The sequence below is a fragment of the Pyrenophora tritici-repentis genome, chromosome 6, assembly GCF_003171515.1.
Source record: "Pyrenophora tritici-repentis strain M4 chromosome 6, whole genome shotgun sequence".
In the NCBI taxonomy this organism is placed as follows: Eukaryota; Fungi; Ascomycota; class Dothideomycetes; order Pleosporales; family Pleosporaceae; genus Pyrenophora; species Pyrenophora tritici-repentis.
In genome coordinates, this window is record NC_089395.1 from 1,707,631 (window position 1) to 1,723,979 (window position 16,349).

The 16,349-nt window shown below is 47.9% G+C and overlaps 8 protein-coding genes across 8 annotated transcripts; 4 read left to right on the forward strand and 4 right to left on the reverse strand.

Moving 5' to 3' along the window:
* Window positions 1–794: 794 nt before the first annotated feature.
* On the forward strand, window positions 795–1,866 carry PtrM4_118700 (BTB domain containing protein; the record flags this gene model as incomplete). The annotated part of the gene is made up of 2 exons (XM_001935190.1): window positions 795–1,302; window positions 1,352–1,866. 2 exons carry the CDS (start codon window positions 795–797, stop codon window positions 1,864–1,866), a joined length of 1,023 nt encoding a protein of 340 aa, XP_001935225.1.
* A 2,202-nt stretch (window positions 1,867–4,068) lies between these two features.
* PtrM4_118710 (uncharacterized protein) lies at window positions 4,069–5,430 on the reverse strand (the record flags this gene model as incomplete). The annotated part of the gene is made up of 1 exon (XM_001935191.2): window positions 4,069–5,430. One exon carries the CDS (start codon window positions 5,428–5,430, stop codon window positions 4,069–4,071), a length of 1,362 nt encoding a protein of 453 aa, XP_001935226.2.
* Window positions 5,431–8,160: 2,730 nt separating this feature from the next.
* Window positions 8,161–9,444, forward strand: PtrM4_118720 (uncharacterized protein; the record flags this gene model as incomplete). The annotated part of the gene is made up of 3 exons (XM_066108326.1): window positions 8,161–8,326; window positions 8,377–8,431; window positions 8,478–9,444. The coding sequence occupies 3 exons, from the start codon at window positions 8,161–8,163 to the stop codon at window positions 9,442–9,444; spliced, it is 1,188 nt and encodes a 395-aa protein (XP_065961511.1).
* Window positions 9,445–10,125: 681 nt separating this feature from the next.
* Window positions 10,126–10,599, reverse strand: PtrM4_118730 (uncharacterized protein; the record flags this gene model as incomplete). Its single annotated transcript, XM_001935193.1, has 1 exon — window positions 10,126–10,599. The coding sequence occupies one exon, from the start codon at window positions 10,597–10,599 to the stop codon at window positions 10,126–10,128; it is 474 nt and encodes a 157-aa protein (XP_001935228.1).
* Window positions 10,600–11,345: 746 nt separating this feature from the next.
* PtrM4_118740 (uncharacterized protein) lies at window positions 11,346–12,151 on the forward strand (the record flags this gene model as incomplete). The annotated part of the gene is made up of 2 exons (XM_001935194.2): window positions 11,346–11,390; window positions 11,441–12,151. The coding sequence occupies 2 exons, from the start codon at window positions 11,346–11,348 to the stop codon at window positions 12,149–12,151; spliced, it is 756 nt and encodes a 251-aa protein (XP_001935229.2).
* Window positions 12,152–12,374: 223 nt separating this feature from the next.
* PtrM4_118750 (uncharacterized protein) lies at window positions 12,375–12,720 on the reverse strand (the record flags this gene model as incomplete). The annotated part of the gene is made up of 2 exons (XM_066108327.1): window positions 12,375–12,559; window positions 12,606–12,720. The coding sequence occupies 2 exons, from the start codon at window positions 12,718–12,720 to the stop codon at window positions 12,375–12,377; spliced, it is 300 nt and encodes a 99-aa protein (XP_065961512.1).
* A 673-nt stretch (window positions 12,721–13,393) lies between these two features.
* Window positions 13,394–13,858, forward strand: PtrM4_118760 (uncharacterized protein; the record flags this gene model as incomplete). Its single annotated transcript, XM_001935195.1, has 1 exon — window positions 13,394–13,858. The coding sequence occupies one exon, from the start codon at window positions 13,394–13,396 to the stop codon at window positions 13,856–13,858; it is 465 nt and encodes a 154-aa protein (XP_001935230.1).
* Window positions 13,859–14,292: 434 nt separating this feature from the next.
* Window positions 14,293–14,790, reverse strand: PtrM4_118770 (uncharacterized protein; the record flags this gene model as incomplete). Its single annotated transcript, XM_001935196.2, has 1 exon — window positions 14,293–14,790. One exon carries the CDS (start codon window positions 14,788–14,790, stop codon window positions 14,293–14,295), a length of 498 nt encoding a protein of 165 aa, XP_001935231.2.
* Window positions 14,791–16,349: the final 1,559 nt, after the last annotated feature.

The following is a 16,349-nucleotide window of genomic DNA, read 5'->3' on the forward strand; positions in this document are numbered from 1 at the left end:
AGATAGGTTGGCGTTGCTTTTAGTAAGGCGGACGGCTCGCTTGGAAGGACGGCTCGCTTGGAAGATACTTCGGAGTTTTATTCCATGCAAATATGGCAGTTAGCACTATCCTGTTATCGTAAAGCATAAGTAATTAATTTACATATCGTAACTGTCATGTGTTGTCTCGATTGGCCTCTAAAAATCATGCATGCAACTTTGATCTGCTAACGGGTATCAGAACTATATCGTAGGAGTTAATGCTCGAAAGCGAATTCGAGAATTGTTGGGTGAATCTAGGGGCTCAGCACCGGGCGGTCCGAGCGGAAGACCGGACAGATGACAAGAGTGATTACCGCCGTGCATGGGTCTGAAGCACCGGGTAGTTATTGTTCATGTTGGTATCGTAAGCGCTAGGATCAGTAGCGCAGGTGGTAAGACCGGTGGCGTCCACACTGCTAGCCGTAGTGCCATATTGCCGCCGTATGGGCGGAAATGTGAATTGGATACGGGTCTCCAACAGCGGAGATCTGTGTCACGTAGGACCTTTTCCTAGATGAAGTCTACCAAGACCCGAAGCATGACATCCGAGATAGCCAGACAGCTGCATATCTATCTAGCCACTGGCGGCTTTTGAAGACTGGCATGAACGGGCGTAAACCGCTATACACTACTAGGAACGGAAAATGTACCTGGCGTGGGAAGACCCTCAAAATTATGTTGTAATAGTATTCCAAACCACTCGTCTATATAAGTCATTGTGATGCGGACGATGAAGTAGCCATTCAACGATCTTACTTTACAGCGAGTCCAGCATGGCATGGCGCGAAACCCGCGACGACGAAGTTCTGATCAGACATCACAGGATTCCCGTCTCATCTTCAATCATGTCACAAGTATCAACAGAGTTCCATAAGCTCTTCACCACTCAACACGGTTCGTTGCGAAAATGGATCGAGCTACCAAACGAAGATCCTGTGGCGTTTGGTATGATATGCGAGTCAGCTCATGGCTCCTTCATTCCGCATGATGACATATCGCTGCAGACGCTCGCCAACATGACGGATGCTATCCAACGTTACAGGATTCCCGCCACATCTAGCGTGCATCATACCGCGGAATTCAGCTTCGCCGTTCATGCCTTCAGGCTAAGCACGCTTTCAACGATCGAACTCCTTCAGCTCCTTGGCGTTGCGAAAGCCTTGGGCTCCGTCAGATACAATAAACTGCTCGAAGATGTGTTTCTCCAGTATCCACTTCAATTTGAAGCATTGCCCATTGAGCAAATCACTGGCAGTTGTGAAACCGATCTTGCTATACTGGGTATGTAATCTGCCTCCATAAGCATTATAAGGCTTGCTGACTCTCACAGCAAATGTAAAACTACGGGGTGCAGCGTGCCGCGCACGAGTGGCAAGCACAATGTTGAGTTCGCTGGACGGGGATTGTATTCTTCATCTGCAAGAGAAATGCGGCTTAGCTGTGTGGATTCTGGAGGACAGTCTCAGCCTACAGGAGATCAATACTCGTCTTCGAAGCATCAGGAACGCTGCAGATAGTCTCAGGGAACAGCTCCTAAACGCCAGTGGGGCGATCATTGAAGCGACAGCAGACATCAATGACTATTTCCGCACTACGATCGGACAGGCGCAAAGAGTAGAAGAAGGTCACGGAAAGGATGTTTTGGACGTGCACCACGAGGTAAAGCGCCTGGAGATCCAGATTGCGGAGAGCGGGCGGATTTCAGGAGATTCCTTCGTTATTGATAATTCGTCCAGCGATACTGATTTCGAGGACATTGAAGCCTACGCTGGGTCGCTGGGGGATTGTTATGATGGCTTGCAGTTCGATGACAGTGAGTCTGTAGTTTCTGCAAAGACTGTCTAAGGGTATTTGGGAATGTCTTAGGATATGGGAGTTGATTGTGATAACTCATGGTGTACTCACATCTGCATTATAGATACTTCATGTGAACAGATACTCCTGATGGGCAGATAAGAGTCGATAGCAACACACAGGAAGAGAGAGCAATTAACATGCGGTCTATGCATAACGCCTTTCTCCCGCCATTCACACTGTGATATTCCTATCAACTTGGTTCTTACAGACCCAGGTGGTCATGAGTATGCAGGTATGATGCTGTGTCGCTTTGTGGCCAGTACAACTCCGCAGCCTCAGCTGCGTCTGTATCTATTGACGAGCGAACCTCTTGCAGGCCAAATCTGCTTCCGAGGCCACCAAATTCCGGTAGCGACATACCCTGTTGCATTGATGGGGCCACGAAGGTGCTCGGCTCCGATATAGGTGCAAAAAAGGTTGAATATTGTAAGGATCCTGGCTGTAGTTGCAGAAAAGGCGTATAAGGTGTTATGTTCGGCTCTGTATTCGGCCTTGGAGTCTGGTACGGTAGTGGGATGTGTCTTGTTGTCGCTCCGATAGTAGATGCGTGCAGGTTCGTCACAGTGTCGTGGAGGAACGGGCTGCTATCTCCCGAACTCCGCACTGACAAGGCCGGCAGATTGTTGCCGGTCTGGAGGTATTCATTCAACGTTTCTAAGGCGTGCTTGAGCTGTCTGTTCTGGGTTTCAAAGAGAACTGCTCTGCGAAAAATGTAAGTTGAAAGACGCCATGATTGGATCGAGCGTAAACACGCTTACTGAGAGTTCCTATTATGACGGTGGCCCGCCCCTTGACTGTAGTTACATACAGAGTCATCGGCTTGACATCTTCCGCATGAATGCTCCCCATTGCACAACACAGAGATCAGCATTAGACTTAATTGCGTTAGGAATGATAGTACTTACCTTTGTTTTTTTAACTCGGCACCGGTCGCAAGCCTGTTTCACTCGTTTCCTAGACTTTTCCATGATGCCTGGGGGCATTAAGCGCTCCATACAACTTGCATATGTAACCTATATGATCTTGCAAGATTGTCGTTTACGCCAACTAAGTACATTCCTGTTCTTCATATCTTCGCATCAGTACTGTGCCACAATAATGCATACGATAGTTTGCGGAAGGATTGGGTCACATCGTGCTAAAACTCATCACTACTTGCCGTGCCGCACTTGACATGAGCATCAAACTTGCCCAACACAAGACGGCTAAGCGCGGTACCATGAGAAGGGCCTTCTCCATCTCGATACTGTATGTACAATTACAGAGAAGCGGGCTCTCCGAGTGCCTTGCCATCGCACAGTAAGCTGTAATCAACCTCGCAACCTCTAGCGCCGAGCACGAATTACGACACCTGCTTATAAGCTGCTGACCGTGATCTGATAGACTGTCATGAATCCCGCTACTGACTGTAATCTGATGGACTGCCATGATTCCTGCCATGATTCCTGCCATGTCGTGCACTTCTCGCTGCAATTGTTCTCAAGGGAGGCTGGTTCTGCTAAGGACTGCCCTGTACGAGAACTTCTATCCAAGGGAGTAAAAGGTCAATCTTTTGCTCCGCCACATTCTTAGCGTACCCGACTTCTCCGCAAGGACAGTCGCGCGCCAATACGCCCTAGTGCATTTGCTATTTAGGTTCCTGACTAGACACAAGCCTGCATGCATATACGGTCGCGTGAGCGCAAAATCCCTGAATTGAGGAACGTTGCGTCATGCTAGTCGCTGCATCCTCGCGGCGCAGCGTTAGCCTGGCCAGACCAATGCCAAGAACTTGGGGATAATTAAGCCTTCGGTACCTTGCGCAGCTTGCTAGCAATCTTGACCATTCCCGGGAGCCTGGTTCGCAGTCCGCGATTCGTTTCGTAACGCGCGGCTTTCCATCAACCTGCAGTCAGCGGGCCGATTAGAGAATAACCCCGTCTACCCCGCGCATCCGCAGCACGCGCGCGCTAGAGACGAACCCGTCTGTGCTGATTTTGTCTGCCTGTGCTTATGCTCATTCCCCTGCACATACTAATACAGAGTCAAACAGGATAGACAAGGCAACAAGGGCTAATGGGCGTTGAAAAGCTTGAGAAGCTCGGCTCAGCACTGTACTGTGTCTCGCATCATCGATCATGAGAGCTGAAACGGGCGATAGCGATCACACAAGCCCTTTGTTTGTTGCATATAAGGTGAAATGTCCGACATTCAGTAATTACTAAGCTTCTTCATAATCCAGATGTTCGGCTTTTCGTCGCTATATACGTAATATACGTCTTCCGGTTGCTTAGATTGTCTTCGGCGACGCCAGATCAGGGAAGGATCACAAAGTTTTAGTCGCAGGTCTGTATCCACCAAAGCAAACAAAGGCGCCACGCCCTTCGCGCGGATACTGGTGACTACCCTCTGGATATCCTCTATCGTTGCAATGCATGTGTACTCCGCGAGTGGACCTATGTCTCGACTCTGGGGCAGATGCCAGAATGTGATGTCGACGCCGTGGGGCGTAGCTACATGGTCGGGATATGCCGGTACCGAGTAGACGGAAGAAGAGCGTAATAATAGTCGGCCCTGTTGAGAATTCCCCCGGGTACCGCTAACGGCACTTGATCCGAATTTCTCGAAGAAGGTCATCAAGATTAACACAAGCTCCCCGTACTCCGTCAACGCGTATCTTGGCTCTTGTGCAAGTGCGCTCCATATTGTGGGAAGAAAAAGCTCTGGGTGATTCCTGGGCACCCGGGTTGTAGTCGCGCTGTCAGTCGTCATCAAAGGAGTAGGAGCAGGCAGGCGAGGCTCGAAGATCACTTGAGCTCTTTGACGTGAATAGGCTTCTGCATTGAACTTGTCGGCTGCCGCAGAGAAGAAGACAGTTGATCGTTCTTGAAGCATGTGCATGCGAATTTGCGAAAGGTCGGGATCTTGGTTGCATAGAGACGAGATCAAGTCAGACTCAAACCCAAGCCTGCGTGCAAATTGGCCAAGCCGGATCACCCCTCCAGGACGCTCCGACGACTGCACTTGGTCTTGTGGTTTCTTACGGTAGTTCCCATGGCCTTGCACGTGGCGCAATAAATAGAGACAGAGTTGCCAATAGGAATGCAGTCCAGGGTCGCTGCCTTCTACAAAGCGCTCATCATGCTCGCTGTATTGTAGAAGGTATTGTTGCTTACTTTGTCCAGGCCGCTCGCAGTAATTCTGAAGTAGGATGTCTCTTATCGAAGGAAGGTGTCTGGACACTAGGTTGAATTCATCCTTTGAGGGATACAACTCGCCAGGAGGGAGCAACTCTCTCAAAGGAAGCATAACGGGTCCTAGTATTTTGACATGATTGAAAAAGGTCTGAAAATTCAAGATAAGTCCTTCAACAGCAAGTACCCTTTGACAGATTTGAGCGCGTGCGTCGGGGTCATGTACGCGAGGAAAGACCTGGCGTCTGGCAAACAAGCCTTCAATCATGGAGCGGTCGCGGGAGCTCCATAGAGGTGCAAAGCCCCCAAGCTTCTCGATGGTGTACTCGTCACAGAGGTGCGCATCACCACCTGTGATTTTGTGCCAGATCTCATACATCTGCATCAAATAGCATTCAATCTCCTGGGGAAATCAATGAACTGAAATACTTTGGCTTGAGGGAGTTGTACCTGTCTGCATCGCCAGCTCAGTATGAGTGGAAATGAGCCGAGTTGGAGACTCATCCATAAGGAGCGAAACGGCTCTAGTCTCTCAAGACAGATGCGAAGCCATTCATTACGTAGAATCTGATTCAGGCTCTTCAGCTTAGCTCCCAGTAGCCTTTTCCATCTTTTTGCGACTTCGTAGTTTCGCTCGCGTTCGTAAAAGCGAATATGGAGAAACTTTTCGCCGTCACAGGGAGACGTATGTAGTTGATAGGACTCGCGAATTTGAGTCACAACAGTTGCAGGTGCGTCCATATACTGTTCAGCAACCGATATCAAACAGGATAGCACTGCTCTCACCAGAATTGTAAAGATCGACAAGCCACCAGTCGTCTTCACCTTGCGATTCATCTCTTTTCGCAGTCTCGAACCGAAATCGTCCGTGAAGGCATGGTAGCTCAAGTCCGATTGGAAGAGCAAGTCTTGGAGAAGATCCGATGGCGTACAACGCGTCTGAAGAGATATGTGCGCCGACCAAACAGTCGTGGTATTCCGAAGGACAAATCAAAGCAGGTAGATTGTGCTCTATATCAGACATGCAGCAGCCAACACAATCGTCAGGCTTTGCATTACTAGGACTGTAGTATAAGTTTCGGAATCTCACCTGGGCTGTTCCCAGATAATATCGATATCTTTCGAGTTTGCTACACATATTGACTCCAATTCCAATATTATGAAGGGCTTGCCAGGCTATAAATATGGTTATGCCCACCTTGAAATTGAGTCTTCCAAATATTGCTAGCCGACAACAGGTATTTATAAAGACAAGAATGTACCAGAACGAAAAAGTAACAGATTTGTGTAGATATGCCATCACGCGACCGTTTAGACTGGCTGTACGCTTTCCAAACCAGGACAGATTGGTTCTTGACTATTGGGGGCGGCCTACAGCAGGTTACTACTAATCTTCGCAACCCCCACGCCCAATTCCCTTCTACTGTTCTGCTAATCGGTACCAAGGAGAGGGAAGCTGCACACCAAGCGCTTTTTCCGGGTCGGCCTCATTCAAAATCCCGTGGTCTAGCACAAGTGCATGCAGACGACTCAACGTCAGACGCTAAACATCCACTGTTAATTGCTAGCCTGGACACCGACAATGCTTGCGGCAAACAGAAGCCACCGCAAAAGCATACAGGACACGCGCATCATAAAGTTATGTGGCTATCCGAGAAAACACCAGTGATCGGAACCGAATCGCTGGTTGAAACTATAGTCGGCCGGTTGCTGCTGCTGTTCGCCGACGTCGTCTGTCTTTTTCTAGACGACTTCTCTACTCGTGAAGAGGGAATTCAGTTCCTACAAAGATGTACAAGACATAGTAGTCTTTCGCCGAGCTGGAAGCCTCAGGTTATCTTTGTCACTAGGAACACATACAAGCCTAAGAATGACCCTAATCTACCAACGTTTGGTGGCATTCAGCACGTGATATTACCGGCAAATAGCCGCAAAATCCCACTTTCTCGTAGATATCTCTCCTTGAAGAAGACTATGCTCTCAGATATTGAGATGGTAAGGAATAGTAGAGAGGCCTCTCAGAGGCTCTATTCGGCATACCACCTCAATGTCTTCTTCGAGTTGGCATTACGACACGTTGCGACATGCACCACCCCACCGTTCAATTTCATCCTCGCTACGCGCCAATGCAATCGAATAGAAGATGATCTCTGGAATCATCTACAGAGCTTTTTGGAGTTGTGCACTGTCAATTACGTCCCTAAGGAAGCTGCCTTGGAGTATATGGCATCTGCACTCATGTTAGACAGCTTTCCACCGGGAATGCATCGTAAGTGCTGTATACTCCAGCCACTCTGTTTCGGCACTAACCAATAGACTTCAAACCGTCTGAGATGTTCGAGACCCTATATAAGTCTCACTGCTATAAAGCCTTCTCGTCGCAGCCTTCCGAGCAAACCCTTTCGCCAGCCGCTTTATGTACACATTTGAAAGCCATTTTTTGTCATTATTGCTCCGAACTTAAGAAAGAAAAGCTCACGGCAGTCCAGCTACATAGGAGAAACCTTGAAAACATTTCCATCAACTGGAACACGATGTATAGCTCTCAGCTGTGCCTTGACTGTCTTTCGTGCAAACCTGAACATAGCCTGCGCTGTGGTCACGCAATCTGTGATTCATGCGCTTGCAAGTTTGGGTCGAAATCTCGGCAGATGGAATATTCATACTGCATCTCTCAGTGCATTCTATGCAAATTCAAAGGCAAGCTTACTGCTCGTCTTAAGCCGCCCACAGCAGGAAGTCGGTTGCTTGTCCTTGATGGAGGCGGTATTCGGGGAATTTTCACTCTGCATATATTACACGCGCTCGACAAGTATCGGAAACTCCCATACCCCATTTATGACGAGTTTGATTTGTTATTAGGTTCAAGCACAGGTAAATGTCACTTTTTATTGACATCTTCGAAGCATATCACTTACAGTAAGATCTAGGAGGCCTTATCGTGCTCATGTTTCTTTTGCGCCAGAATATTGACGAGTGCATTGGTACCTTTAAGCAGCTGGCAGAACGGGTATTTCTTCCTCGCCAACCGTTTGGAAACTCTCTTCTTGCGAAGATCTGTGGCTTCCTATCTTCTTTGCTAACCGATAGCTTATACGGAGCTGCCGAAATGGAAGCGTGCGTGAAAGAGGCATTTGGAGCGGATACTGCTCTATTCGGCAGTACGGTCCCTGACGTGGGTATATCGGGACCAAAAGTAGCAGTTACTACAATGGCCGTGTCCAATTCGAGACTCTGCATCCTCTCTAATTACAATGGAGCTGGAGATCGGCACGGTAAAAGCTTGTATCCTATCTTCAGGTACAAGACTAATAGACGACTGCAGGTTACAAACACTATCGAGCTTCTGACGCGGAAGATGAGATTCTTGTCTGCGACGCGTAGGTCCTGTCCCTTTCTTCAAGCTCTCAAATTAATCTTGTTCAGTGCTAGGGCAACATCTGCCGCTCCCTCCTACTTCCCAGCAAAGTTTATCCGGGGTTTAGGACTTGTTCAGGATGGAGGTGCAGGAAAGCACAATAATCCAATCGACCCCGCAGAGTGGGAATCGAAAGCTATTTGGGACGGCGACCCAGACCTAGCTGTTTCAATAGGCACAGGATTTGCTCAAGATCCTGATTCACCGCAGACTGTGTCCGGAAGACTGCGTTTGCGTGATCGCTTCTTCCCGCGCTTGCTTCGACTTTTCAACGCCATGTTAAACGCCCAGAGCGGTTGGGAGGATCACCTAAACCGAGTACATAAAGACGAACGACACAAATACTTCCGCATCAACATAGCTATGGACCGGGAGCCTCCGCTTGATGATGTTGGTAAGATTCCGGAACTAGAAAACTTGGCCACGACTTTCCTTCAGGGTTACGACTTCTCTAGTATTACTCAGGCGCTCTTTGCTGCTTCATTCTTCTTTGAACTTCACCGCAAGCCGGTCGCGAGAGGGACGTCTGTTTGCTCAGGCTCCATCCGCTGTCGAAGCCCAGACACACGGGCGCTGATTGAGAGAATTCTGCAAGAATATCCGGCAGCCTCATTTACTACAAAAGATGGCGCTAACTTGGGCTACATCGGCGGCTGCAGTCTCTGTGCTAAATGTGGTCATTATCGCAAGGTGGTCAACTTCAAGGTCTACCACGTTGATCAGAGCGTGTCCATTCATATGCAATTCAACCGATTGGGGCGGCATAGAATTAGCGGATTTCCACAGTCTATAACACAATTCGCAAGGCTCCAGTTGCTAGACGCTGCGTTTGGCAGAGCAGATCATCAAATCGCGGACTATGCGGGTACAAGCGGTTGTCAGTGTCAGGTTACCAAGAAAAGAAAAAGACCCGTACCTTTGATCACTAGAGCCTCAAAAAGGCAATGCCTGGAGCTTACTACGGAGGAGAATTAAAGACTGTACGCCCTAACAATCACACAGTATACAGTCACAGGGTAAATTGCAACTACATAAAACCTAATCTTAGCACAAGCAGGAAGCGTGCACAAAGCTGTACACATTAAAATCAAAACTCGGGACCTTGAGAGAATTCTTTTCTGGAGTATTCATTCATTCATCAAAATTGCTGTGTATTATGAGACTCCAAGTACAACTACTGGACTTTGCTTGTGTTCGACGTTTTCGGGCAATGCTATCAAAGTCACCACGGGAGAAAGCGGAGCGCAAAGAGCTTGATCGATTAATTCAAGATGGCATCACGGAAAGACAGCGATATGACCGAGCACGCCGTAAACGAACTGAAATCAATAATGATGCTCAAGCCGCCACTGTTCGTTACTCGTATCCATAGTCCCTATTTACTCTGAAGCTACATAACTAGGTTCTGATGCAACACGGCAGATGTTGTCTTGGTCCGGGGATAGATGGCCTAACATAACCTCAAGATCACTGTGATACTTCACCTAGCTTATCCTCAGGCGTGCTTTTGCTTTGTTGCCATCCAGATGCGACCTGGGCGACTAGTATGATCGAATTTTACTCCTTCACATTACATAAAGCATTGAAAGATGCGTACGTAGTCATGAACCACAATGTAAGAAAGTAGAATTTATTCAGGTAGTACTACTCAGTGTTTCACGTCCTGCTCTCCGCGGCTCGTTGCTCCTGGTTTTTCACCATCTCTAATAGTTTTGAATACTTCTCGTGAACTTCCATCGACCAAGGTACCAAATTATTAACATAGCGTTGAGCTACCAAGATGCTTGTCTCCATACCATCTAGCCGTTTACGGAACATATCCTGCAGCTCTGAAATATCAAGACGCAATTGTTGGAACTCGTTTCGTAACTGGTTCAGTTCTTCGAATACTTTGGGCGGAGACTCGTTGGCGGTTGCAGCGGCGACAGTTGTGGAGGCTTGTTTGAAGCCTGCGTACGGGTCCTGCGGGATAAACATGCTTTCGTCCCAATCAAGATCACAGTCTTGTTCCGGAAGTGGTGGCAGGCTCGGCGCGAATGCGTGGGACGATCTAGTAGCAATCATTGCATCCAGGGACAACATCTGCGTCGGCGGTTCAGAAAACCATGTATCGTGATTGCTCGAAGCCATGTTAGGTGTTACGCGTAACCCTAGCGACAGATGCATGCATTTATAAATAAGTCGCAGTCAAGCGTGACAAAGAAGTCGCCAGCAACAAGCACAGGCTACAGCTTTCGAATGTTGAAAGCATAGCCCGCCATTTCCGAATGTGATGGGGAATTGGCGACGATCCAAGCCCGTTTGGATGTGCCTGTAGTCGGCCCGATAACTGTGACGCTTCGAGATATGGTCAAAAAAGGCCTCAGCCAGGGCTAGTTCCTCATATCATCTTCAGTAGCGCAAAATCTTCCGGCCGTTCCGTACCGAACTAGTGGCCTCAGGGCCCTATCGATCTATAGCGCACCAGCTAGCTAAGAAGGCCTATTTCAATATCAAGGAACGGCGAGTACCAAGCCCGGCTTCCCCGTTGATTTGGTGGATCTCTTCCGGGCCGGAACTCAACCGCTCTCTTTTCATAAACAAGATGCGGTTTTGTGTCGTGATCAACGCATAGGAAAACTGACTGGACTGCACGCCAGGCACGAAAATCCACATCAGTCACCATAGACACGTGTTGAAGCTGAAACACTAGTGGGTGGATGGAGCAGTGCCGCTTTATTTTCCTTTCACAGTCGAAAACTCCTCTCCCATCCCGCTGCCCTAGTTACACCATGATGGGACAATAAAACTGGCTAATGACTGATATTTAAGTGACTTCTTGCTCTTGTACTTCCTACATCGACATTTCCCTCCTCCTCCCCCTGAACCACATAGCAATGAGCCAGTCTCAGCAATCTCCTGCATCACTGCAACCAACTGAGGTATGAAGGCCCCATCAGTAGTGCACTTATGTACTAATTTCAAAAACCAGGGAAGCTCGGATTCTCGCCATCAAGAATGTTGTGTGCAAGCTGCATTAAACATGAGCAGTTTATATCAACAGGGCCAAACTCAGCTGCATAACATGCATATTCAACTCAAGGCTACCCATAACTACATCCAAGCAACTGCTGAAGATACACGACGCCGATACCTTGCGATAGAGAATGAGCTGAATCTAGAACGGGAGGCAAACGAGCTTGTCAACCAGCAATTAGCAGAGCTGGAAGAACATCACTGCGAGCTTTTGAAGAAATATAAGAGCGCCGAGGAACTCCGAGAAGACCTCAGCAAGTATATGAACAACTCAGACATGTTTGCCAACGAGGTTGCTAGGCGAGCCGAAAGCCTAGTGAACGATCTTCAAGCCAAGCTGGCCGGAGGACAAGTGGCGGAGTTGCAGAATGGCCAAAGCATTAGTGAAATGATCCTAGAGTCAGCCAAGAATGCACTTCTTGTAAGAGCCATTTCTGGTCAACATTCGGAGGAGAACCCGCTTACGCCATTGGAGTACATTACGGATCAAAATGTGGTCTTGCAGCAACGTAACATGGACCTTTCTATACAAGTTGAGAGTCTGTCTAAGCAAGTAGAAGATGGGAAGAATGAGGTTGCGAACCTCGTCAAGGCTCTTGAACTCACGGCTGGAGACGGGCGGCGAAAAAAACCACGGAGGGGAAAGATGTCGCAGGAGAAGAAGTAAGGATGATAGCAATGCATTTGAACATCTATAGTATCCAAAAAAATCATCTTCAGTTAATTGCTAACAAATCTCCAACTCAGTAATTTGGGTCTCCGTCACGTGCTCCACTGGAAGCACTATGATTTGTGCATTTAATACAAAAGGGATCAAAGACGTTGCAGGTAACGAGTCTTTCAGAAAACCGTGCTTCAAGATTTAGTATTGCATTGCCAGTTGTCGAAATTCAACCTACGTTTTGCAATTCTAGATATGTCGTTTGACTGGTGTACCCGATAAAAGCATTGAGACCATCATTTTGCTGTAGCATCGCTGGGCTCGGAACGCGGGATATGAGGTCTTCTAGCATGATTCCAAAGGCACCAGCGTTTCCATCTGCCCTTGAGGTTTGTAAAAATTCTTGGTCAAATTCTTGCTGTTGTTTAGCCGTATCATTCAACACATACTTGATACTTACCAACTTTGACTTGACCATCGCTTGCTGAGATCGTGATGTCTTCTACGTTAAGTGAAGACATGAAAAGCCCTGCAGCGGTGAGAGCACAGATACCAGAAAGTGCCTGATCTGCCATCAATACGAGGATGAGTACAGGTCAATAGTCCTACCTGTGTGCTTATCGTTCTCACCTCAGATACTCCAAGCTGTGGAGAATGGGAAACGGCAACCTCGGATAATGGAAGGCCGGGCCTATCAAGTACGGTGAAGATAGAACCCTGATGCTGAAAAACAGACACGATGTTGAGAAGATTCGGATTTGGTTTGTCTAGGCCAACAATGGGTTTGTCTGAGCTACGACGGATCATCACGACCCGATAGTCATGCTCAGTGGCGTCTGAGGCGAATTCTTGGGCTAAACAGTAGGGTCTTTTGCCATCTGGATCTACGATGTGTATGCACCGGTAGTGCCGTCCAGGATCTCCGTCGATTGGCGTGAAAGTCTTGTACACAGTCCGATTGGTTGTAGGAAGCCTCAAAGGGCTAACGTCTAACGGCCCATTTCCCCTATAAAACTTTGGCTTTGGGGCTTCAATCGCAGGAGTACTGCTTTCTTCGCGAAAGGGCCTGATGTTGCCTGAGGCATGCCCCGTTCTCGGAAAGATAGTAAGTCTTCGAGGATCCATGTGTGCGATGATCAGTGATCAGGCTTATTCTATCGTCTTTATCTAGTAGCCAGGTCAACCGCACTTTCTTGTTGCTAACAATCGGATTTAAGACCTAGTCGCGTACATTGTCTCAACTTAAGCATGGATCTCTCCACAAAGAACTCACCCCGTGGAAGGCCTCTCGAAACTAATACTATCGACCACATCGTGAGATGCTATGGAGGGCAGACCATCGCAATTGAAATGGAGCCACAGTACATGCAAAAGTCCAAGCAATCTAGAGACTTGGTTCACTACATCGATTTTCTCAATCGAAGAAATGGAGAACTTAGGATAGAGCTTACATTCTACCGAGAATGCTATCAGCACGCAGAGAAGTTCAAGGGAAAAATTGCCGAGACTTCGCAGGATTTACTACACGCGTGTATTATTGGTTTGCTGGACGAGATGGCTTTTGATGAAATTCGAGACCTTTCTAAGGCGCTTGTGGATGCGGTAGACCAACTTCGTCTCGACCAAGAAAAAGCATTTAACGACTTTATCGCGCCTTACAAAGCATCAAAGAGCCCCCCAAAAGCTACTATGTCAATGGATGGGTTTATTTGAGGTTGGCGGATATCTATCTAACTTGGGCTGCTTCAATCCCGCGACATTTCATCGGCAACGACCTTCTTCTGCTAACATGTTCCCTCGGCTCCATTGGTTGAAACTCGAGTTCCAGATACCTCACTTGCTTATGGCTAGTATGAGCGATCATTTCTCGCGCCTGATGCCTCATTTGCCGGTATGCGCATACTGCTCGGATTAGTTAGTGTAGCGATAGTAATCCAAAATGCTTACCACAGATCGCGAGTCTTCCCCCTCTTGTCTCCAGCACGTCGCTAATGATTTGCCGCACATCCGGCTTTCCTTCCACCTCAGCAATTCGGCTGCCTGCCCGTTTGTATGGTACTGCATGTCCTGTTTCATCTAATATCTCGTAGTTGCCATAGATATACACATCGATAATCTGGAAAGCATCAGCTTTCGCTAACGTTAAATCACCATGTTTCAAGATTTACATTCTCTCCATGTGGTGCAGGTCGTATCCCTGGGCTTTCGTTGGTGCTGCTACCGCCTAGGTGTCGGTCTATCTTTTCGTTCCCGGACGGAGTGCGTGTATCTTGGCGTATCGCAGTGCCTGGAAGATCATCTCTTCTCAGTATATTGTTCATGACCTCCCACACCAAGTCCAGCTGGTATTTGTTGTCCACATGCCAGACCAGAAGAAGATCCCTAGTCTTTGTCTTAGACTGCCGGTAGTCGTGTACAAGCTCTTGAATGTACGCAAGATGGCCGACAATCCCAATTCCACTAGCAAATAGAACCACTGTGCCAAAGTCTCGTAGGTCAAATCCGTGTCCGTAAGGTCCTTCTACGAGAGCGCTGAGCTGCGTAACTCCAACAAGGGACCGTGTCAGAAGTCGATTGGTGAAGCCTGTTCTAGGCTGAATACGTAACTGGAAGTCGTGACCCTCGGAGTCTGAACTTGCCACCATGAACGGATGGCGCTGGAGAATTGAAAATAACCCGGGTCTTATCATGGTAAGGTATACATACTGGCCGGGCTTCACTTTCCAAGGCCGAGGAAGGTTGACCTTCACTAGAAGGCTATTTTGAACGTTCTCGATCAGGACTCTAGTGCTCCGCTTACTTACTGAAAAGTTACGATATATGAGCAGCACATTTCTGTGAGTGTAGGTAGCTACCCACATACATGCACACACAATTACCTGGACACGTCCGGTCATCTTCGCTCTAGGGACATGAAGCCATAGCAATATGCATATAGACGTAGAGCAAACAAAGTGTATCACCCGGAAGATCTCGTACAGGTGGTTACGGAAGGTGGGTAAAGAAGCAATGCTCATCAGTCCGAGGCATCCAGCAATCTGAGAGTGTAAGACACGCTGTAGACTTGTATGCAGATTAACTCACAGCTATACCGCTTACGGCGCTCATATCGCGAGTCCATCCAACTGCAGCCAGCTTTTGTCCGGCATGAACGGAGCCCTGGATCACAGCCACCAGACCAATTATGCTATGCATTTGATGATATGCTAGTAAAGATATATGCAAAACATCCGCCGCTATGCTTGCTCCAGGTAACAGAAGGACCAGGTTTGTTGCGAGCAGCGAGGCGCACCGGCTGCTTAGCTCTTCGGCGGCTTTTACGCCCCAACCCATGCAAACACCGTTGCCACTTAGATACAACACAGGAAAGATCAGATCCTTTACAGAGAAGCGCCACTGATGTAGCTTAAAGAGGCTTATCGTAGAGTAAACCAGGTACTTGAGAATAGCATCTGTTAGACGTGAAGCCAGCCATTGAGAGGCTAGGCTGGTAATGAAACATGAAATAATGAGGACGATTAGCCCAGCGCATAATATAGAGTACCAAGCAGAAGGATCAGATAGAGGATCCATGTCTGGGTGTGCTAAATGCAAAGTCTGGCCCCATTGATATATAGTAACAAGGTCAGTGCGCGCTCGTACCATATAAATAAGTGGCTCCAGTGTCCGGAAATTCTGGAAGTATAGTTATGGCCTCAAAAAGATTAAAGCAGGAGTCTTTTCGTAAACGGAAGAATAATTTTATTCGCCGCGGTCATGAGATAAGTAGCCGATACAAAGTAGCAGTGTGGATATGCATTCAGAAGGACAATAGCCAGCTATATGTCTACAATTCAGATCCAACACGGGTAGATTGGCCACCATCGACTACCCAACTTGTAGGTAACCAGAGCTCTTGTAGGGTGTAGGTATCTAACATTGTAGAAATCGACGTATCCAGTGCCTATAGTAAAGACTAGCGAGGACTTTCCGCCCGAAAAGCCACCAAATAAGAAATCACCACCAGCTAAAAGAGATACGTCACCACCTGGATACCTGTCCAGGCCGCCTGTTCCCGAGTATTCTCAAGAAGAGCTATTCTCGGGTCGGTTGTCGGAAGGACGCAGAGATTGAGGAGTGTATTAAATCTAAGAAAACCTGCTAGGCGGATGTATACACATTTTCTAGCACAACAAGTCATCCATTGTTGGCATTCTCTTTGTGA